Genomic DNA, 22,591 nt, shown 5'->3' on the forward strand with positions numbered 1-22,591 from the left:
TTTGTATAGCGCAAAATCACAACAAACGTTATCTCAAGACGCTTTTACAGACATAGTAGGTCAAGACCGTACTCTATAAACAGAGACCCAACATCAAGACAGGATAAAATCCAGTCCCCTCTTACTGACAGGACTCAGTCTGATCTCATCTTAATCCACCATGAGCATTGCACACAGTATCTACAGTATTTAGCTAATAAGAAACAGAGAGAGAGAGAGAGAGAGAGAGGAGAGAGAGAGAGAGAGAGAGAGAGAGAGAGAGAGAGAGACAGAGACAGACAGACAGACAGACAGACAGACAGACAGACAGACAGATGATGGCAGCAGCTACGACAACTCAGAAAGGAGAAACCAGTGTATGTGAGGACAGATGTCAGCGCTGGATTTATGACGCTGTAGTGGGTATTTCTGGCAGCAGGATGGTGTAGGATTAATCTGAAAATGATCACAGTGTGTTTCGAGGTAATGATGAAAAATGTCACCGAGTGTAACAATGTAGCAAACTGATGCAAGGTTCATTTATATATTTAACATTCTACAGTGCAGAGTTGCATTTTTAAAGTTAAGTTTAAGACACTTTGTGCTACTCAAGAAAAAACTGTTTGAATGAGTTTAATTTTATAGTGGTATGTTGTGTTTTAGAGGAGCTCTTTGATATAGAGGTATAAGATTGATATAGAATTTCTAATACATGCTTTAATTGTACTGGCTTTCTTGTCTTCTGAGCTCTCAGCGTACTTAATACTCCATGTCAACATCACACAGCCTTACATACACATTTTCAAACTAATGGCAGAGGGTGTCATAAAGGATTCCTGCTCATCAGGATGGGATCTACCTCACATTACTTTGGGTTAAATAACTTGCACAAAGGCACTTCAACATGCAGACTTGAGGACCGGGTGATCAAACAATCAGTCTTCTTCTGTAGAAAACCAATCTAACTACTGAGCCAGGAGGACCACTCAGGCTTTGATAAACACACAGTACATGCACTTCCGATACAACCATGGTCAATCTGAGTTTGTTTTAATCCCTCCTGTTAGCACCTGATTTGGATGATGTTTCACAAGTATATTAATACACATTGCTTTGGTATTACATGTCACAGATGAGTGTCTGTGTATTTTGTATGTGAGTGAAAGTAGAGAGTGTGTTGGCAGGCAGCAGCTTGGCTCAGAGCCTGAGTTACTTGTAGAGCCAAAATCTCAGCACGCGTCTGACTGAGGTCATTTGTCACTTTTAGGACCTCACAGTGTTTCACTGGTGTTAACTTGCTTATCACTAACAGCCCTTTAATGAGCTGTGTGTATTGAGGAGAAGTGTTTTTCTCACTGATATCTGAATATTGGACTGCTCTCTCCTCCTACTGCTTTCTGACCCTAATCCTTGGGCTGACCCTTCATCTGCTCTCCTTTTACATCATTAACTCCTGTATGTGTTTCTCTCTCTCTCTCGCTCTCCAGGGCCTGCAGAAGCCCTGTATTGAGGAGATTAAGCATGCCCGGAATGCCATCTTCAGCCCCTCCATGTTCGGCTCCTCCCTGGAGGAGGTGATGGCTCTCCAAAAGGAGAGGTATCCAGACAGCCAGCTGCCCTGGGTGCAGACCCGCCTTTCTGAGGAGGTTCTGGGTCTCAATGGAGACCAGACAGAAGGAATCTTCAGGTAGGTCAATGACTGGAACCATGAACAGAAAAGAACAGAGAGGGTTGAAGACTTCTACTTACTTTACTTTTCAATAAGCAAACTCAGTCTTCTGGGTTTTAAAGTTTAAAGAAGGTGGGAGAGTGTTTACTAATTTAACAAAAGGGGAAAAATGATTATTATTATTTGGGTTTGTACATAGTGTTTAACAAATCCGGTTGCCTTCTCTCTGACAAGACTTTCTCTCAAGTATTTTTTTTTTTTTTTCCATGGGTAGTTCTAGCCTCTGTGTGCTGCATTTTAATTCTGAAATTATGCAGGAAACTCACAGTAAAAATGGTGTAAAAGCTCCTGAAAACAACATTTTTAAATGGCTCCAGGTTAGTTAAGTGACAGTACAGAGCATAACATGATCATTTGTTTCAGTTTCTGTTTTAAACTCCAAATGAATTATCACTAAGTGAACATATTCACTCTCCTTTAGATTTATTTTTGGCCTCTTTCAAATCTAAGGGGGACAAATGGCCATGTAATTGATTAATACTTGTCTTTGTTCATCAGCTAATCTCGATCAAGTGTATTTGCCTGGGAGCACATGGTGTAAAGCTGTGTGTGTCTTTATGTTATTATTATTTTTTAATGTACAACAGCTTCATGCAGAAATCAATCTAGGGGAAGCTATGAGAGTGGGGTTGATGGACTTACCTGTCATGTGATACATTGTCATCTTAAATGTATTTATTAGGATTATTGTTGACCCAAATAACTCCAAGTTTGATCCGAATAATTACCTCTCCAAAACCTTTTCTGAACTCTGTGGACATTAACTAATTTACTCCTGGGAGAGATAAATCATATGAGCTTCAAGAAGCACTTGTCTTCAGCTCTCTTCCTCAACTGCAGATTTTAGCTCTTCTGCATGGGCTTCATATTTTAAGACCGGAGATTGCCGCTTGGTCTTTGTACTCCAAGGGCAACACAAATAAATGACATGAATATGCAAAAGACAAGGGAAATATTTGACAATCCTGTGACCTTTGACCTCCAGGGTACCAGGGGATATAGATGAAGTCAATGCCCTAAAGCTGCAAGTGGACCAATGGAAAATCCCCACAGGACTAGAAGACCCGCACATCCCAGGTAAACACACACACACACACAAACACACAATGTTGACATCACTGCTGGTGTTCTGTGGACCTGGTCCTGATTGAACAAAGCTTTGAGGTTTATGTCATGTTCATGTCGTGACTAATTTGAACATGTTCTGTCTCCGTGTGTCCGCAGCATCACTGCTGAAGCTCTGGTACAGAGAGCTGGAGGAGCCGCTGATCCCCCATGAGTTTTATGAGGAGTGTATTAATCACTATGACAACCCAGAAGCAGCTGTCAATGTGGTGCTGGGCCTGCCACACATCAACAAACTGGTGCTCTGCTACCTCATCCGCTTCCTACAGTTAACACACACACACACACACACACACACACACACACACACACACACACACACACACACACACACACATACACACAGTTAACCACAGAGTACGCCAGTCTTAACACAAATACTATCCAAGTTAAACCTTATATTTATCTCATACATATCTCACTTGAGGCTCAGATTGGCTTGTACTTATTTCCTGTGGCTGGCTTATGCTTGTTGCCCCCATGGCTGTCTGCCAGGGAGCTCTTCCTGAAGGAGCCATGTCGTAGTTTTATACAGAAGTACTCTAGCAACCCCCGTTCTATCAAAAGTCAAAGTCCTACTGGGCTCAGTGTTGATGCCATAAAAGGGTTCTTCCTAAATCTGACAAGGTTGAGTTAGTGCCTAAAATATAGTTAAATGCTTCACGCTGGATTCTTGTCTCACCCTGTCTGGATTCTATTTTGCAGAACGACCCAATTACTATACATTATCCAAATAGCAAAGTATTGGATTAAGTTAAGTTCCATAAGAGAAAAAACACATTACTTGCACTTGTAGCCGTTGCTTACTCCCCCTTGTATTGTGTGATGAGGTAATTTGGTAATTAGCTACAGCAATTAAACAGGGACAAGTTACAGCTGATAGGCCATGACAAATGTAACTTAAACTATATATGTGTCGGGTAATAACAGAAGAGTTTTAGCAATCAATTAATCAATAAATCAATCTTTATTTGTATAGCGCCAAATCACAACAAACGTTATCTCAAGACGCTTTTACAAACAGAGCAGGTCTAGACCGTACTCTATGTTAAATTATTAACAAAGACCCAACATCAAGACAGGGTGAGACTCAGTCTTATCTCATCTTAATCCACCATGAGCATTGTACCTGACCTTGCAGTATTTAGCAAGTCACTGCGGCGAGGAAAAAGTCCCTTTTAACAGGCAGAAACCTCGAGCAGAACCAGACTCATGTTGGACAGCCATCTGTCTCGACCAAGATGGAGTTAGAAAGAGGGATAGAGGAGATTAGTAGTTGTTGCCGCTGGAGTTTTAGGTTTCTTGAAGCCACTTCTTGGGTTATAAGATCCAGCGATTACTGAAACACAGAAAGAAAGGATCAAGTTAAATGCATTGGTTAGCCTCAACATGGATTAATGATGTTTAGGCTAGCAAAACATATCATGGAGAGCTTGAATAACTTCACAACAAAAGTTTCAAAAGTGTTTGTTATTAAACTCAGAGATTCTCTCAGACATATCAGGTAGATAATCAGCACTTTGACAGAGAAAACAAACTTATTTTAATGTATTTTAACAGAACTTGTTACCAGTCAATCTACATAGGGGACAGGATACAGCAGACTGGCAACCACATATACAGTGCACCCCTTCATGTCCTCAGTAGGGGGTGCTCATGTTGCACAAAACACAAGTCACATTGGAAAGCCAACAAAATTACATTACAAATGGTATTTACACAAATAGTATTTACACAACTTACAAAAGCAAAGTAGGGGAAATTAGTAGCAAACAATGACAAATATAGGGAAAATGAAAAGTGAAATAAACAAATCTTAATTCTTAATTCTGTCTTCATTCTGACTCTGTTTTATTCTGCTGTATGTTGTGTGTGTGCAGGTATTTGCTCAGCCCGCCAATGTGGTCATCACAAAGATGGATGTGAACAACCTGGCCATGGTCATGGCTCCCAATTGTCTGCGCTGCCAGTCTGATGACCCCAGGGTGATCTTTGAGAACACCCGCAAGGAGATGTCCTTCATTCGGGTGCTCATCCAGCGTCTGGACACCAGCTTCATGGATGGAATCCTATAGCCCTCCACCACACACACACCATCCACCCTTTACCCTCAGCTTCTCATACGCTCCCTTTAACGCCCCCCATACCAGGCCCACACACACACACTCCCCTAGCACAGGAACGTCGTACACACACATTATTGCTGCTGGGTGAACCTTGCCTCTCCAACATGTTTACTTTAACTAAAACTGCCTTGTTTTGAGTTAAGTCCACCAAATTTTTTTAAGTTGAACCAGCTGTCTTTTCTATTTCTGTAGATGTAGAACTTAAACTGACATTTGCAACAGAAAAACACTATCATTGAAATTCCAATTGTTTCATATGATAACAGTACTGTGTGTGCCTTCACAACATTACTAGAATATACTCACATACAGTATGAAGGAATTAGCAGGGATCCCATCATTTCGTCACTTTTGCTGGCACACTCAGAGTTCAGGAACTTCAAAGGTTCATTTTTAAATCCGCTTTTGTGTTTGTATGAAGTTTTTTTTTGTTTACCCCTGCCTAACTACCTACACACAGTCACATATACATTAAAACAAACATTACACACAAAGCAATCCATGCACACTTAAGTCTTACACCAGGATTTCAACCACTGCAGTGTTCAATGACGCCTATCACAAAGTAAGAATTCTCACTGGGATGAATGGATTCATTCAAACATACTGCACATCACACACTTTCTGCCACAGGTGTTCAAATCTCTCTTACACACTCTGGCTAACCAACACATGCAAGATTTTCACAAGATATGAGGCCTAGCTGCACCATCTCAGAGTGAGCCTGCGAGATACAAGCCTCAGACACCAGGTAGAAGAGTAAAGCTGTGTTCAACATTATTTTACACTGCCATAACAGAGCGAAGAACTCATCACAGAGGTTATTTACTCCTCCATTTGTAATCCTGCCTCAGGACGGCGACTTATGCTGTCTTAATAGGCAAAACTCTTGGCTCAAACTATTGTTTCACTATGTATGACAGACGTGGCTGAGTCAGCCACCGGACTTTAACTGAGTGTAGCTGTTTGGGGAGGCAGAGGTAAGCTTAGGTTAGTTAGGTCAGTGTTAGCTACTTATTTGTCAAGTGGGGAGAACTTGGACACTAATTCACCCCTCATGTTTTTTTTTTAACTTCAAGGCTTCAATCCCTCCAGTCTGTTGGGTTGATGGACACCTCAGCAATGCCTGTGTACACATTTTTCTAGAATTCTAGAAATTGTAAACACAACATTATGAACAGAGGTTCTGCAGGGAGTGGATGGTCACTCGGTCCGCTCTGTGGGTGACTGTGTAGGAACAGTTGTTTCCATTAGTTGTTCCATTCACGGTATTTGCACATTATGAGAACTGTTAAAAGCAGTAAATGTAGTTTTTCCTCCAATAGGCTGGAGCAGGTATGAGCAAATCTTCAATTCACATTATGAAAGTCTCATACAGTCTTATATTTTCTCATCACACCAATAGCAAACACTGTCAGTACTGTTTGCTAAAGTATCTGCAAAGGAAAGACTCGGATAATTAATTATTTTTGTGGCTTGGGGTTAGGATTCATCTGCTAACTTATTTAGTTTAGTATTACATGACATATTTATTATTTATTGCTGAGAAATAGTGACAAATATGTGATCTAACTATGGATAACCCTCTGCAATATGGTCTCTTCTGGGTTTCTTTATTTACTTTTACAATTCTGCCCATAAGGTTTACTACACATATAATCCTACAGCCTGGATCACCCTATTCATTACACATTAGTGTATATGACAGGAGAAGAATTTGGACATAGCCATGTAGGCCATATGGAGACTGGCAGCTGTACAAAGAGGTAATGTTAAAGGTTAGCATGTCCAACTCTCATACTGAGCCATATCCTATGGTGCGTTAGCCGGCACACTGATAGCACTAGCATACACTGGTGTGAGACAATGTCTTATGAATACCTTAGAAGCAGCTAAGTGGCCACTCTCACTTATTTTGAGTTTTGAATTTTGCCAAGAAAGCTCTTGAAGCTTCATCAAAGCTGGCAGCTGCGTCTTAATGAACAGATTGGAACAGTAACCCAAACAGAGGAGAGTCATAAAGTCACCACAGTTTGAAAAGTTCCCCAGGTGTGTTTTGGTGTCCATGTTCTAATCACTTGAACACAAGGGTTGGCAGTCAGGGGAAGGTGTTGGGGTAGTTTGGTTCCTACTTATTTGCTTACAAGGAAAGTCAACCAGTGCCTCTTGCCTTTTTTTTCTGATTGCCTGTCCTCAGTCGTAAACGGATCTCAGTGAAGTCTTTCAGCACTGGATCATCTTGCGTTAATCTTTTCCCTCGTAACCACTCTGCCACAGTATATGGTGCTGTCAAGTCGCTGACATCCTGAAACCACAAGCAACAGATACTGTAGAAGGATTGATAGCAGCACTGCCAATAAGGCCCTGTTCATAATATTTGTATACAGCACAGCATGCTTGTACCTCCTGGGAGGGATTTGAGAAGTGCCAGCTTTCGCAACATACCCCCAGCTGCTCCCTTTCAACCCACCTGACCCCACAGAGCAAGTCCAACACCACCTCCAAACCCCAACAGGCCTTTCTGCTCACTAATGATTTGTGAATGTGTCTACCTTTCTGTGTTTGTCTGTCATTGTTTACAAAACGTACCCATCATTGCATCCATATGATCTGTGTCTATGAGCAAGTACTGTGGGTTATTGTGTTGATTTGAGATTTTTGCTGTATTAACAGAATTTCTATGTTTTTAACCTGTTGTTTTATATGATTTAATTTATTTATATTTATTTGAGGAGATTTCCTTAATGCCTTCTTGAGAAAATGTATTGTAAGGCTCCAGTGTGTGTGTTTTTGTTACAACACATGAGTGTGTGTGTGTGTACAAATGTGTGGATGTGCAATTGAGTGCAAAATGTTAGTGCACATATGGGTCGATGTATGACTGTGTCAATCTTGCTGTATCTGTCTTATTCATTTAGGTTTTATTGTGAAAGAACGATTACGAATGAGACACACACACGGACCAATCTGGAAAACCAGTGAGTTCCACCTTTAAGGTCCAGACGACAGTTTCACACTTCATCTTTGTCGAAATGAATCCTTTTCTTTGTGGCGACTGTGATGAGTGTTGCTGTGTGTGTGTGTGTGTGTGTGTGTGTGTGTGTGTGTGTGTGTGTGTTTGTGGTCCATGTTTGCGTGGTGTGCAGCTCACTCTTTCTTACATACACACTCCACATAAATAACATGTACATTGACACTGTACAGACTGTAAAATTAAGTATATAGGGACACGAGAGGAAAAGCATCATGTAATTGAGATTTTCCTGTGGAAGGTTGTGTTACAAGGATGGGAGTTAATGTTTCTTTTTCTTTCAAGTCTTGTTAAAGTGTGAAATTTTCTCACATCGATAGAGATTTAAAAATTTAACAAGTTTAGCAATTGAAACCCATCTCTGAACAGTCTGTGGACTACTCCACCCATCATTCATTCAAGTACCAGAAAGTATTTTTAATTCCCACTAAGCTCTAGAACTGTAGGTCTAAAATCCTACTTCAAAAAGAAGTGACTTGTCCAAAGGAAAACTTTGACTTTTTCTAAGTCTGAGTAAACCAGAAATTGAGTGACTGTTTTATGTCTCATTGAAATATGGGGTTTACACAGACTGTATAAATAATGGAAATAGTATCTGTGACGTCACCTATCTGTTTCTGAAGCGCTGTTTTGAAGCCAATCGTCGGTGGGAGCCATATTGGAAATGCTGAACTCAACCTAACTGCTGATGAGCTAGTGTGAGGTAAAGAGGTGGGCTTTGAGCCTCCTAGCCAACAGCTACAGTGTTCCCACCTGTCAATCAAGTCAGCTGTGCCTCTCATAATAGGAAACTCGTAATGTTAATATCTTCAAAACTGCCGCGTTGTGAAAAAATTCACCCCCCGTACAGTGTGTGCCGATCAAGAAATGAGCTGGGTTTACATCAAGACCATCTGAAATCAACAAACACTTTCTTATGATCAGAATATTAAATAAACCAAATAAATTGTGTTGAGATGTAAACCGGAGAGTATAGAAATGCTACATGTTTTGATTTAGTTTCAAAAAAAGGACAAAGGAGATCCTTAGTTCAATTTCATGATGTCCCCAACTTAAAGCTCCTGTGAGGAACTTTTGGTTTTGGTTACTTTTGGCGCCCCTTGTGGACAAAGCGGTCTTTGCTTTAGTAGTGTCCTCTGACAAAAAGTCTCATCCTGCTGATTTTACAATCAAATGTGTCATTCATTGAGAATATTTAATGAGTAAAATGTAAAAGAAGGTTGTTTCTTCAGCTGCACGACTGGCACCTACCCCCTCACACCGGTTTCAGGCATTAAATATCACAATATAGGAACTGTCAGTCTTGTCACTGATGACTTTGGTAGCTTTTGGAAGTCATAAAGAAGCATCAGTATCAATATTTGTCTGTTTCATCACTAGCAAAGAACTCCTCACAGGAGCTTTAAGCAAACAAGCATACTGACACCGTTAACCTAGTGAAACTATCTTATTCGTACACAAACTCTGGGTTTAATCATGTAAAATGTAACTTATCAAAAGGGACAAATTAAGTAAATACTGTTAATTAAGTTCTGTTACAAATACACCTTTTGACAACTTTAATCTTGTTGCTTCACAAGCTTGGATACTGAATCTTTAAAGGGTTTCAGTAATCATTGGGAGCTTTTCACTTATAAAGAGTTGTACTGTACTCAGGATTAGGTCCTGTCTTTGTAGGGCGGTTGCCAGATTAAAACGCTGGGAAACTTAATTAAAAATGTCACAACGTTGAGCTTTGAATTAGCGACAGGTTCACCTCAGTAGGATTTGGAATTCTGGAATTTTAAGTACATTGGCTTCTTCTTTTCTTCTCATCCTCTAGCTGAGACCTGAAATAGGACATCATGTGCCATGTGTTTTGTCAATATGTCAGGGTGCCAGTTTCAAAATCAGTTTCAGGTCTTAAATACTTGATTATGATTATCAGGGTCCAGTTTCAGTATGAATGTGCTTAATTCTAGACAGGCAGTTATTTCTTAAGGGGAAAAAAAGGCAAAGGAATTTCCCCAATTGGACAACTGACTTCTTCATGAGGTACGAGTATAGCCAAATATAATTTGATTTCCTGTGAAACCACTTAGTAAAGCCTTGGAGATAGCCAGTCCAGGCTGAAATGTTGCGGCAGTGTGTATGAGCGTGTATGTGGTGCGTGTTTGTGAGAGTCTTTGTTTTATGTAAGAGATGGTTGTAGATAGACCCAGCAAATCAACCAGTTAGCATGCAGACATAGGGTCTTCACTCTCTTCAACTTGAATTTACTAAAATATGACAATATACGAGGAAAACAAACTGAATTTACAGAAAGTAAGTGTTACAGTATTTAGCTTTAAAAGTCACTAAGAAAAAGATTAAGCTCTTTTTAATCTGTTTTTTTCTGGTCGTTTTTTTCTACTCGGTTCCTACTAATGATGAATTAGTAGGCAGTGTTGATGCTGTTCGTCTAATGTTAAGAATACGACAATGAGGAGAAGGTGCGAGACAGCTGCTGTGAAACTGCTCTTCACCTTTGCATCGATTCTCCAGGTTTTTCAGTTGTATCTTAATGTCCACTGTCACTCACACTCTGTCCGAAGGAAGACTCTGGAAGTGTAACAGATGTTGGTTTAATAAAAGATTCAAATGTCAACTAATATTGGGTTCTGTTTTACTTACCAACTGTTCAAAGTGCACTCAAATACAAAAGAAATTTAACTTAACATTCAATGCAAAAATTCAAAAAACAAAGTAAACAACATGTAGGCTCTTCAATGTCTTGAACAAGTTTTGAATCCAGTCTTAGAGCTGCATTAAATCTGCAGTCTGTGTGTATGCACAGTGCATACTGTTTGTACACTCATGCTTCCTTTCTCCACAAGCTCATGCTTTAAACAGCACAGAAGTTGTGTTCAAGAAATATTAGGTATAAAACAATAGTGAATCAAAAGGACAGCAGACAACTGACTTACCCTGCAGGTGTGGTTTTTGTATTTTAAATATGTTCTTAGAGAAACACCGGAATATTTGTAACCATCTTAACTGAAGTCAAACTGACAACACATGTTCTTCTCTTTCAAAGAGAAATTCACAAACTAACAAGAAGTACCAACTTTCTTCAACAGGAAGTGTTTGATACTCCACTCCAGCTTTGTTCACATATTGCTGATGTGGTCTGCCATGGTGTTGGTGGATACCCATCCTTCAACTAGTACGATACAGAATGGTCTAAGTGTCTTCAATGCAGTGTCCCATGTGTCAGGGTCCCGATCTCCTGGGTTTTTCCTGAGGTCCAGGGTTAGTCTGTGCTGGGGACGATGCGACCTCAACGTCTCTGCCAGCTTCAGCAGGTCAGCAGGCTGAATAAAGTTGGAGCTGTTCAGAAAAAAAACAACACATGAGCAATAACAACCAATATGTCCACAGTATCATAAACTCTTTTTATCACAACAGCCTGTTGGTTCTATATTATTGTCTTTTTACTGATAGATTAATGTTCAAGCAGCATTAAATGTATAATTTGACTATGTCAATAACACTTAATTTCCTATAAGCTTCACACGAAATCTGAAATCTGCAAAGAAAACAACACTCCTCTGAAATATTTAGGTCACTGTCATGTAGAATAATATTTAACGACTGAAGGGAGAACAGAGGGAATTCAACCGTGAACAAGAAGATAGTATTTCAACATGTTTTTTTGAGGGCTTACTTTTGTTAGACGAAGCAAAAATATTTCTTGATATAGAGAGACAAAAATCTAATCTTAAACCTTTTTTCCTCCTTGTGCCATTCAACTCTCTAAAAGTAGTATGGGAGGTAGAACCTTCAGTTATAAGGCCCCTCTCCTTTGGAATCAGCTACCAGTCAGAGTCTGGGAGGAAGACACCCTCACTACTTCTAAGATCAGGCTTTACTTTCCTTTTTGATAAAGCTTATAGTTAGAGCTGGCTCAGGCTTGGACCAGCTCCTAGGTATGCTGCTATAGGCTTGACTGCCAGGGGAACTGGCAAACTGACCCACTGGGATCCTATCTCACCCCTCTCCCCTCAACCAGCCCCCCCATAACTTACTTTAACTCTCACTGTCTCATTAAAGTTACTAACCATAGACCTTTCTGGAGTCCCTGAGCTCCATTGTCTCATAGGTTCTTCCGAGTCGCTGCTGCAGACGGCCTGCTGCTGTGGACGTGCCGGACTACAGCGGCAAAAGCTACTACTACTACTATCCATCTCATAACTATCATCACTCTCTCTCTCTCTTATTCTCCACTATCCCTCTTTCCAACCACAACTTGGTCGAGGCAGATGCCTGTCTAACATGAGTCTGGTTCTGCTCGAGGTTTCTGCCTGTTGAAAGGAAGTTTTTCCTTGCCGCTGTAACTAGCTAAATACTGCGAGGTGCAATGCTCTTGGTGGATTAAGATGAGATATGATTGAGTCATGTCAGTAAGGGGACTGGATCCTATCCTGTCTTGATGTTGGGTCTTTGTTCATAATTTAACATAGAGTACGGTCTAGACCTGCTATGTTTGTAAAAGCGTCTTGAGATAACTTTTGATGTGATTTGGCACAACACAAATAAAGATTGATTGATTAATTGAAGTGTAGTAGTTAGAATTGAAATACACTGTGTGCAGTTCACCCAGGGGTTCATTAGCTATTAACTAACCCCTCTAATTCCGAACCCCAGGTGAAGTGATGTAGCCTGGTGCTTCATTATGCCGCTGTCTGCAGCTCCTACCTTATGTCAAGTCGTCTCACTGAGCTTGGTGAAGACCCTGAGAACAGCTCTGCCAGGACACACACATTCTTGGCTGTTGACACAGAATTATATTGAGAGGTCTCAGAGATTACATTGGAGTTTGGTATAATCGTTTAAATGATATAATGTGACAATATATTCATCTGCAAGCTCTTAACACACACACACAATAACAGACATGTCTTTGCTATTAGAGTTATGGGTATTATGGGGAAAAAAATACATGACACTGGCACATTTACCTTTAATCTATGGTTCAATTTTGATTGATAACGTGCCAAATAATGAAAAAGTAACCTCAGGAAACTTTACTTTGAAATCAGTATTTTTTTGATTGATAACACAAATCAATAACTGCACTCTGCTTCAACTGAATCTGAAATCTGTTGTGCTCACCAAGTCGATTCTGAGCCAGGCTGAGTGTGTGGAGAGTGGGCACTTTCTTCAGAGTAGACACCAACTGCCTCAGACTGCCCTCTTTGTCGCTCCACTTCTCCAGAAGGCGGCAGTCCTTGAACCCAAGCTCTGAAAGGAGGACAAGATGAACAATCCTACTCTGAACTAAACTCAGTTCAATTTTAAAAAACAAGGAAAGAACGCAGATGAAGTCTCATCACTATCATCTCTCTCTCTCTCTCTTATTCTCCTCTATCCCTCTTTCCAACCCAAACTCTATTGAGGCAGATGTCTGTCTAACATGAGTCTGGTTCTGCTCGAGGTTTCTGCCTGTTAAAAGGAAGTTTTTCCTTGCCACTTTAACTAGCTAAATACTGTGAGGTGCGATGCTCATGGTGGATTTAGATGAGATAAGATCGAGTCCTGTCAGCAAGAGAGGACTGGATCTTATCCTGTCTTGATGTTAGTCTGATGTTGGGACCTGCTATGTTTGTAACAGCATCTGGAGATGAAGTTGGTAGTGATTTTGCGCTAAACAAATAAAGATTGATTGATTGATTTAGATTCAAATGAATTATTCTTCAAGATGTATTTGGTCATTTTCAAAGCTGTAAAATGTAAATACTCTAAAATGTCCAATTTGATGTTACTTTACATTTAGCATGAATGTTTTTACATCTGTTTTTGGTATTATTGCCACACTGGAAAATATGAAACATGCAACCTTGACACTTATCCTCATATTTATAACCTCACAGAGGTGCTCAATCAATCAATCAATCAATCAATCAATCAATCTTTATTTGTATAGCGCTAAATCACAACAAACCTTCTATCAAGATACTATTAAAAACATTGCAGGTCTAGACCGTACTCTATGTTGAATTATTAACAAAGACACAACATCAAAACAGGATAAGATCCAGTCCCTTCTTACCGACAGGACTCTTATCTTATCTCATCTTAATCCACCATGAGCATTGCACCTCGCAGTATTTAGCTAGTTACAGCAGCAAAGAAAAACGTCCTTTAAACAGGCAGAAACTTCGAGCAGAACCAGACTCATGTTAAACAGCCATCTACCTCGACCGAGTTGGGGTTGGAAAGAGGGATAGAGGAGAATAAGAGAGAGAGAAAGAAATGATAGTGATAAGACGGATAGTAGTAGTAAGAGCAGTAGTAGCTGTTGCCTCTGGAGTCCGGAACGTCCATAGCAGCAGGCCTGATCCAGCTCTAACTATAAGCTCTATTCAAAAGGAAAGTTTTAAGCCTCATCTTAAAAGTAGAGAGGGTGTCTGCCTCCCGGACCCTGACTGGTCAATGATTCCAAAGGAGAGGTGCCTAGTAACTGAAGGCTCTACCTCCCGGTATAGTATGAACGGATGTAAATTTATAAAGTCTCAGCTGCTGCAGTCATCACTTTTGGGAATGATGTGCCGTCATGACTTTCCTTACCTTCCAGCTTGCAGTCTTTTAGAAGATGTAGAATCTCTGGGAGACAATCGGACAGCTTCATGTCCTCCAGATGAAGACTCTTCAAGCAGTGATTCGACTCTGAAAAGGTACCCACATGTTATTACTGACAGCTTTTCAGTATACTCTTCGTCTGGAGACATACAATAAGACAGCGACAATCTCGGCTGGTCACAACAGAATACTGTCTAGCTGCAGGAGTAGAAATCCTCTTCTACCTCATTCGATTGTTTTTCTTGTAATTTGCATTTTTCATTTGCTGACTTTGAGGACACATCAGTACGCTGGCTGAGACGTGCAATGCAAATTTACAAAGGATGAAACACTTACAAAGTTGGAGACAAATTAACATTTTGGAAAACATTTTTAAATAATAAAAAAAAAACATTAGCAAAATACTTTTACCAACGCCAAAACAAATTTACATTTAGGAAAACAAATTGCAGAAATTAAAAAATATATATTGATAATCCTGGATATATTCAATCGGAGATTATGAACAAAGAGTCTCAGTTTCCACTGAGGCATTTAAATTCAGACTAATAGTGGAACGCAATTTTTTTCAAATTTCAAATGGCTGATATTTTAAATTTACACTTCAGATCAAGCTGTGATTGCTTGGATTACATCCTGAGGTTGTCCACTATTAGTCTGAACTATAAATTGGTGGAAACTGAGATTTGTTCATAATCTCTTATCAAAAATATCCAGGATTATCACTATTTTTTTCCAATTTTGCTTGGAGTTTATTTCGAAAGGACACATGCGAATGAGGTCAATCTTTTCTCTCCACCAAAACAAACCGCTCACTCGATCACTTCTGGTATTTGGTACATTCCTTTAACGTCTGACATTTGTAATTCTGTTTTGGGACTGGTAAAATATTCTGTATTTTGTAAATTTGTTTTCTTAAACGTAAATTTGATTTGGCCTTGTAAAAGTGTTTAATGTCATTTTGTTTTATAAAATGTCATAATGTTTTCCAAAATGTAAATTTGTCTCCAACTTTGTAGAAGTGTTTCATCCTTTTTAAATTTGAATTGCACTTCACAGCCACCGTACATAAGGGGTCTAAGCAGACAACCTTTTCAACACACAGTGCTCTGGCACACAACATGCAGCTTCTAGAGGGCTTAGAGACTCAAACTGTGGAGGATTTCTCACAGGTATATGACAAGTTACCTGAGAGAGTGGTCAGGAGTTGACTTTGAGAAGAGCCGGTTGGTAATCTCATTCCAGAGAGATGAAGTGTAGTGAGGTGTGGAGCGCGTCTCAACACTGATGTGATAAGTTGCAGATCTGTAAGGAACTCAATTACTTTGACCGTCAGTTTCTCCAGGGGAAGGTCGGCTAAAAGACGGAAACAGGAAAATGTCAGAATCAAGCTGATCAAAATAATCCTTCATACATTGCAAGAAAGATGCAGTGTGTGTGTGTGTGTGTGTGTGCGTGTGTGTGTGTGTGTGTGTGTGTGTGTGTGTGTGTGTTTGTGTTCCTATAAATATTTACATTAATCAGACTTAACATTGGACTTGATAAATAATTATTTCCCAGAGGAACAGTGTGTTTCAACAGCTGCAGTTCATTACTAATACTGCTTACTTAAACTCATGTTCACCTTTTATTTCTGACAAGTCTGACAATTCTGACTCAGTAACCAAGCTGTGGAGGACCACAGTATGGATCTCCACATGCAGCGATTTCATTTTGGAGTTTGCATTCAGCAGGACCTTCATGAGCTTGGTGTAGGGCAGGACACTGATGCTTAGATCGGTAAGGGAGCAGCGGGGACTCTCAGACAGCTGCTTCAGGGCTCTTGCCAGGGCTATCACATCTAAATCCTTAAAGGTTGCTGCACAAAGAAAAAACAACAAGAGTTTTTGCACTTCAGAAAAAAATCCCCTAGCATTGCATTATATTTGTTTCCAATGCATATGACGCAATAATAGTGTTCACAGAAGCTATGTATTTAAAAGCAGCACTCTGAATTCTTACACACTTAATGTTGGACTCCAGCGGCAACAGCTACTACTACTACTACTACTACTACTACTACCCATCTAATCACTACCATCGCTCTCTCTCTCTTATTCTCCTCTATCCCTCTTTGCAAACCCAACTCGCTCGAGGCAGATATCTGTCTAACATGAGTCTGGTTCTGCTCGAGGTTTCTGCCTGTTAGAGGAAGTTTTTCCTTGCAGCTGTAACTAGCTAAATACTGTGAGGTGCAATGCTCATGGTGGATTAAGATGAGACAAGATCGAGTTCTGTCTTAAGAGGGGACTGGATCTTATCCTGTCTTGATGTTGGGTCTTTGTTGATAATTTAACATAGAGGACGGTCTATATCTGCCATGTTTGTAAAACCGTCTTGAGGTAAGTATTGTTGTGATTTGGCGCTATAAAAATAAAGATTGATTGATTTTTAAAATTCAGATAGCAGTACTGCCTCCAACAAAAATCTTTAACAGTGAAGAACAAAGCAAGTTAGTTAGCATTGACATCAGTGGGGTGTATTTAAAATATTTTTTTAAATAGCTTTCTGTTGATCAGTAAATAAAAATAAAGTTGGACTCAGAGGACACACACATCTACAACTGTAACCAAGGCTGTATGCCAGTACTGAAACTTACAATAGCCGTGCAGGATGAGAGACCGAAGGCTGAAAAACGTTGGCAGGGCGGAGTTCAGCACTCTAAAGGACTCAGGCCCACAGACACCGAACTTGAGACAATCAATCTGCCCTCGAGGACAAGCCTCCCCTGCTTGGGGAGCATCACAAGGAGCAAAGGCTCGACAGAGAACCTGTGGGTCCAAGTCAAAGTTTGTCATTTCAGATTGTTCCTCCTCAGAAGACACAAAACTGATCTTCGCACGTTTGCATGGCTTGGCTTCATCATCCAGGGCTCCTGAAGCTCCACCAGCAAGACCAGTACTGCAAATGGCCACGTCTGTTCTGGCTGAAGCATCTTGGGACATACAGCTTCCCTCTCTGGTGAGCATTAGGTTCATGAGCTCAGGGTGTGCGTACTGAGATCCCCTTCCATGCAGGAGCCAGGCCAATACAATGGGACAGTCATTTTGTATAACAAGTTTATTAGCCACTCCATGGTCTACCAGGCGGTGGAAGACATAAAGCGCTGTCCTGCTCTTCTTCTCTAAAAGAACAAGGGAATTTGATATAGTAACACTCGTCATGCGCTCCTCAAACAGGTTCAGAAGAGGTCGCTGCTCAGCAGTTAAACGCTGGAGGCATTTATGAAGGCGTGAAATAATTAAAAAGCTAGTGACACATTTGGCTGCTGCCTTCAGGAAGGATGGAGTGTTCAGATTTGTGATGTTTTTTTTGACATAAAAGTTTGTGAAGCCATAGAACACGACTGTAAAAAGCATCTTCATAACTTCATGTTTGGCCTTGTCTTCAGTGTGTAGGTCTAACACCTGAAATGAGACATAATCAAACGTTGGGTTTAGAATCTATACATGTGATTTGTTATTACTGAGGAAGTTATCACACATACCCGTTTGGGTCCACACATATCTTGTAGAACCCCAATCCATCCAGAGTAAGTTGATATCCCTGAGAGAAGACATACAATTAGCATCCCTTTTATGAACAAAGCTGAAATATAAATCCCTGTATATGCTCCTAAACAGTCTCCCTTACCCCTCTGATTGAGAACAGGCTGTATTTCATCCAGTTGACATATGGTCAGATGAGGAAGAAGATCCGTGATGAGAGGTGTTGGAAGACCTATGTTATGACAGATTGATTAGATCATTTTGACAGTTCACATCACGTCTCCAGGGTTCCCACTCTTTTCCAGAGATCATTTTCCAGGACATTTTCATTGATGATCAAGATGGTCTGACAGTCTAAATTTAGTTCCTAATGTAGTTCCTAAATAGTCTAATATGTTCCTCTCAGTGGAAGTCTACATTGAAAGACATGTAGTCTATGGCTATCAATGAAATCATCTCTTATATGCTTAAAAATGATGGCAAATTGATTATAGAATAATGCAACCACAAATGTACAGCACTTCACTTTATTACTGCAACCAAGTAACAATGATGGGCAACTCTCATCTCAACTTTCTCTTCTCTCAATAAATATTAAATGAGCTAAAAAAAAAACTAAAGAGTCTGCAAAGGAATCTGGAAGCTGCCTTACTGAAATAAATAAATAAATAAATAATAATAATAATAATTAATTTACCATAAAACATAAGAAATAGACCCCCATTTTCTGTGAATGCCTGATTATGACCAAGTGAAGGAGAAAAGATGTGAAAAAAGTTGCGCAGTGTCACTTTTTCTCCAATTTTCCAGGTGTTTTTTCATTACTGGAAAACTGGTCAACTGTTTTCCAGGTTTCCCAGGAAGCGTGGGAACCCTGCGTCTCGTCTCCAGAAACAAGCAATAAAACAAAAAGATGTATACAAAACAAAGCAAATAGCACTCACTGTGGCTCGTCTGTATGTGTGTGATCTTTTAAATTTCATCCAAAGTGACACTATAAGTTGGTGCTAAAATGTTCACTGCTCGGTAACTTAAAGCTCCTCTGCAGGAACTTTTGGCGGCCCTTGTGGACAAATCAGTCTTAGCTTATCCTGTCCTCTATATGCTTAAAGCTAGGGTTGGTAGTCACCAGTGTTGTTTTTGGCAGCTATCTTAGTTTTAGTCTTAGTCTTAGTCTTTTGGACGAAAATGCTTATTAGTTTTAGTCACATTTTAGTCATTTCTATATGTGATAGTTTTAGTCTAGTTTTAGTCTAGGAAAACTCAAAAATGTTTTAGTCTAGTTTTATTGGTTTTAGTAAAAAAAAAAAGAAAAAAAAAAGATCAGTCTTTTAACAAATTAATTACTGGAAATTATATCAAATCTGGTATTGTTTATTATTATAATAAACAATATCAGATGTATTATACACAAATTGTTCTTTCTCAAAGGGCCAGGCTTATGTTAAGATAAAGGCAAATGAAGCATGAATTAATATGAAAGACGGTTTATTTATCTACTTCAATTAAAATTGTAAACTTACTAAATACTTTGACTTGCAGTCTCGTAAGCGTTCACCACAACTACTTAACAAATTCTGCCAAACAATTGTTTGAAGTTTAAAGCATGTTTGGATGTGAATCAGCTGACTGAAGGTGTTGTGCACAGAGGAGACGCTCAGCTGGGGGCTGCAGCTGAGTGACAGCTCTCTTTTTTTCTCCGCCGTCGGATTGATTATGACTAAGTTGCGCTCCCAGCTGACACCTGACCACGTAAACATGCTCATTTTTCTCAATAAGAACGAGTAGGCAGAAAACTGGACACTGTGAGTCTTAAATATAATTCTGTTCATTTGTCCTGTTTCAGTAAATCCACGTTGTCTGGGTCTTCACTGACTCTGCGCCTGCGGAGATTATTTATGAGCTGGCTCCACATGTTGATATTCAGCGTGTTGATTACTTTGTACTCTTCAGTATGATCAGTAGCTATTTAATACTATCAGTTATATACACTGTGTTGTGAAGGAAAATTTGATTTAGGGAAAAAACAGTAGCAAGGCAGGTTCTGCACAATACCTGACGTTGCACAGCATCTTCTTTTTTATAGCAGATTACTCGCTCAATAGGCAGACATGTCATGCATTTTGAACAGTTTGATAGACCCCTCACTAACATTTAAAAAACAACAACACTGGTAGTCTCGGAAAACTAGCATGAATTTGAATGTAGCATTTCCTCCGGACTCCGTGTAAAAGAATCGTTAAACCCCTAATAAGAGATTCCTTTACTTGTCCCAGGAATCTCTTATTAGGGGTGTAACGATTATTTTAGACAGAGTCCAGAGGGAATGCTACATCAAATTTCATAGGAACTGTCAGTCTTGTCACTGATGACTTTGGTAGCTTTTGGAGGTCATAAAGAAGCATTAGTGTCAGTTTTAGTCTGTTTCATATCTGGCAAAAAAAACTCATTGTAGGAGCTTTAACTTTGTTGTCCATTAACCCTTTACCTGCCAAGATTCAGCTATTAATATTTGGCTACTGTTTCCGGATAACCCTCTTTTTAAAATATGCATAATGTGTATTTTTCAAGTATGTGAGCAGTAATGTATCTGTAATCTTGTAAACAAATGAATAAACTTACAGAAACATAGCTAACAAGTTTCTATTATGGTTTTCAGTAATGGGATATGTCACTAAATGAAGATACATGCTATTTTCTATCACTTACAGCCCTCCTGAGTCTTGACTCTGTTCGAGTACTTCAAGGCAACAATAACTTCCATGAATGTTTCAACCTTACTATCTCCCACTTACCAAGAACACCATCAACTCCTACAGCATCGAAGTGTTCCCTGACAGCTCTGAAGCACGTTTCCTTCAGGTTCCTTGGCTTCGGTTCTTCGTCAGGGTCACTCATTTTTACACACATGTTCAAGTTCACTTTAAGAACTCGAAACAGAGCCAGAATGATGGGACACAGCAAATTAGTCCATCACTTCCACATCTCCGAGTCAGAAATTACAAAGACGGTGCATTACTGCCACCACCGCGCATGCGCTACAGGTCTCTTCTTCTTCGGTGGTTGTTTTGTGGCAGTTGGTATCGATTTAGTTGCACTAGCGCCACCCTGCGGTTTAATTTTTTTTTTTTTTAACATTTCAAACAATTTCCCATTTCTAAAACACTCCTGCTATTGTTCTGCATGAATTCGTCCAACTATTTATTAATTCCTGTTTTTGGTTTCTACATTTCCTGTATGATACTAATACATAGTCCACCGTCTCTCCCTCATTGCACTGACTACCATGTCCATTCAGTGGCGTACTCAGGCTGTTTGAGGGGCAGGGGCAAAAACAAGAAAAAAGGGCACCTCCTTTCAAACTTCTGGCCCAACCTTCCAGTGGCGGTTCTAGACCTATTTTTTACTGGGGGGGCAGGCTGGGGCCAAGGGTGTTGCCAGAGGGACACATTCAACCCTGACAAAAGAGACTGAGAATGGCGAGGACCGGCTGAGAGCAAACTGGCAAAACATCAGTGCATCCCTATATACTAGACATATATACTACTGTGTACATATCAAAATGCAGACTGACAGCAGCTGTTTGGCTGTTTACACTCAACATGAGTCCCTTAGCGCTCACTGGTCCCTGTTGGCCCCTCCCCAGAACCGCCACTGCAACCTTCCCGACTTAGTTGACACCACCTGTAAAGTGATTGAGGGCAGGAGGCTGTAAGGGCTCAGAACTGTAGAACTGGAATGGGACAACACTTTGAGACTTCTCACGTGACCTGTATGACATCACCAGCTCACCTTAGAGATATTAGGAATTTTTATTACACAATTTTTACTTTCCTCAAATTCAAGGCACTTAAGGGATGACTGATTGTCATGTGATCCAGGCTCTTACCGTACAGACTGCTAAACCACACAATTTAAAATATATAAATAGGCTACATAACCATAAATATATTAATAGGCTATATAACTATTTTATATAAATTATACTTTAAACACATATGTGTGAAGATGAATAGATTAATGCTGTTTTCTATATTTATACTTACAGGCAAACTTTTTTTACCTAGAAATTTCATTGCAACTTTCATGCTTATTTTTTACTGTCGCACTTTTTTTATTTACATGTTACAGCGTTCGTATACCTTTCCATGCTTGCGGGCTTCCTCTGGGAATCACATGTTTCACATCACGATACTATGAACTCTGGGTAATTCCCTTAGTCTGCAAAAATGCCCACTTACAGAAAGGGGGCATAAAGGGCTGAAAAAGTCAGAAAGATCCCTCACTTACTTGATGATTTGACAGTGGGAGAGACTTAAACCCTCACGGACTGAGCGGGAAGTCTGTGAGTGCTTGAGGGCTTGGGAAAAATGAAATACTTTTTTTTTTCTATATTATTGATGATAATGCAAAATGATCATAACGTACCATGCCATATCTAACTACACGGGCACACAGAGGGCATTTTATACAT

At 39.9% G+C, this 22,591-nt stretch overlaps 2 protein-coding genes across 2 annotated transcripts in view; one reads left to right on the plus strand and one right to left on the minus strand.

Moving 5' to 3' along the window:
- The window catches only part of arhgap39 (Rho GTPase activating protein 39), a 118,484-nt gene extending 107,864 nt beyond the window's left edge, over positions 1-10,620 (plus strand). The window contains exons 8-11 of the mRNA XM_034706997.1: positions 1,467-1,666; positions 2,694-2,785; positions 2,933-3,102; positions 4,714-10,620. Of these exons, the coding sequence (XP_034562888.1) occupies positions 1,467-1,666; positions 2,694-2,785; positions 2,933-3,102; positions 4,714-4,908 (657 nt within the window). The 3' untranslated portion in view covers positions 4,909-10,620. The remainder of the gene's footprint in view (positions 1-1,466; positions 1,667-2,693; positions 2,786-2,932; positions 3,103-4,713) is intronic.
- On the minus strand, positions 10,578-21,070 carry lrrc41 (leucine rich repeat containing 41). Its single transcript, XM_034707008.1, has 10 exons — positions 20,913-21,070; positions 18,263-18,349; positions 18,117-18,175; positions 17,229-18,036; positions 16,215-16,448; positions 15,779-15,946; positions 14,579-14,677; positions 13,124-13,252; positions 12,707-12,779; positions 10,578-11,338 (listed from the first exon to the last, which is right to left on the minus strand). The coding sequence occupies exons 1-10, from the start codon at positions 21,025-21,027 to the stop codon at positions 11,119-11,121; spliced, it is 1,992 nt and encodes a 663-aa protein (XP_034562899.1). The 5' UTR covers positions 21,028-21,070; the 3' UTR covers positions 10,578-11,118.
- Between the last annotated feature and the right edge of the window lie 1,521 nt (positions 21,071-22,591).

Source organism: Notolabrus celidotus, chromosome 2 (assembly GCF_009762535.1).
Source record: "Notolabrus celidotus isolate fNotCel1 chromosome 2, fNotCel1.pri, whole genome shotgun sequence".
In the NCBI taxonomy this organism is placed as follows: domain Eukaryota; kingdom Metazoa; phylum Chordata; class Actinopteri; order Labriformes; family Labridae; genus Notolabrus; species Notolabrus celidotus.

Excerpts from the sequence above, each read along its gene's own strand:
- lrrc41 (XM_034707008.1), bottom strand. The coding sequence starts at position 21,027 with ATGTGTGTAAAAATGAGTGACCCTGACGAAGAACCGAAGCCAAGGAAC. Across the intron at positions 18,176-18,262 it reads GCCTGTTCTCAATCAGAGGG|GGATATCAACTTACTCTGGA; the intron begins GTAAGGGAGACT and ends GTCTTCTCTCAG. Across the intron at positions 11,339-12,706 it reads GTGAGACGACTTGACATAAG|CTCCAACTTTATTCAGCCTG; the intron begins GTAGGAGCTGCA and ends TTTTCTGAACAG.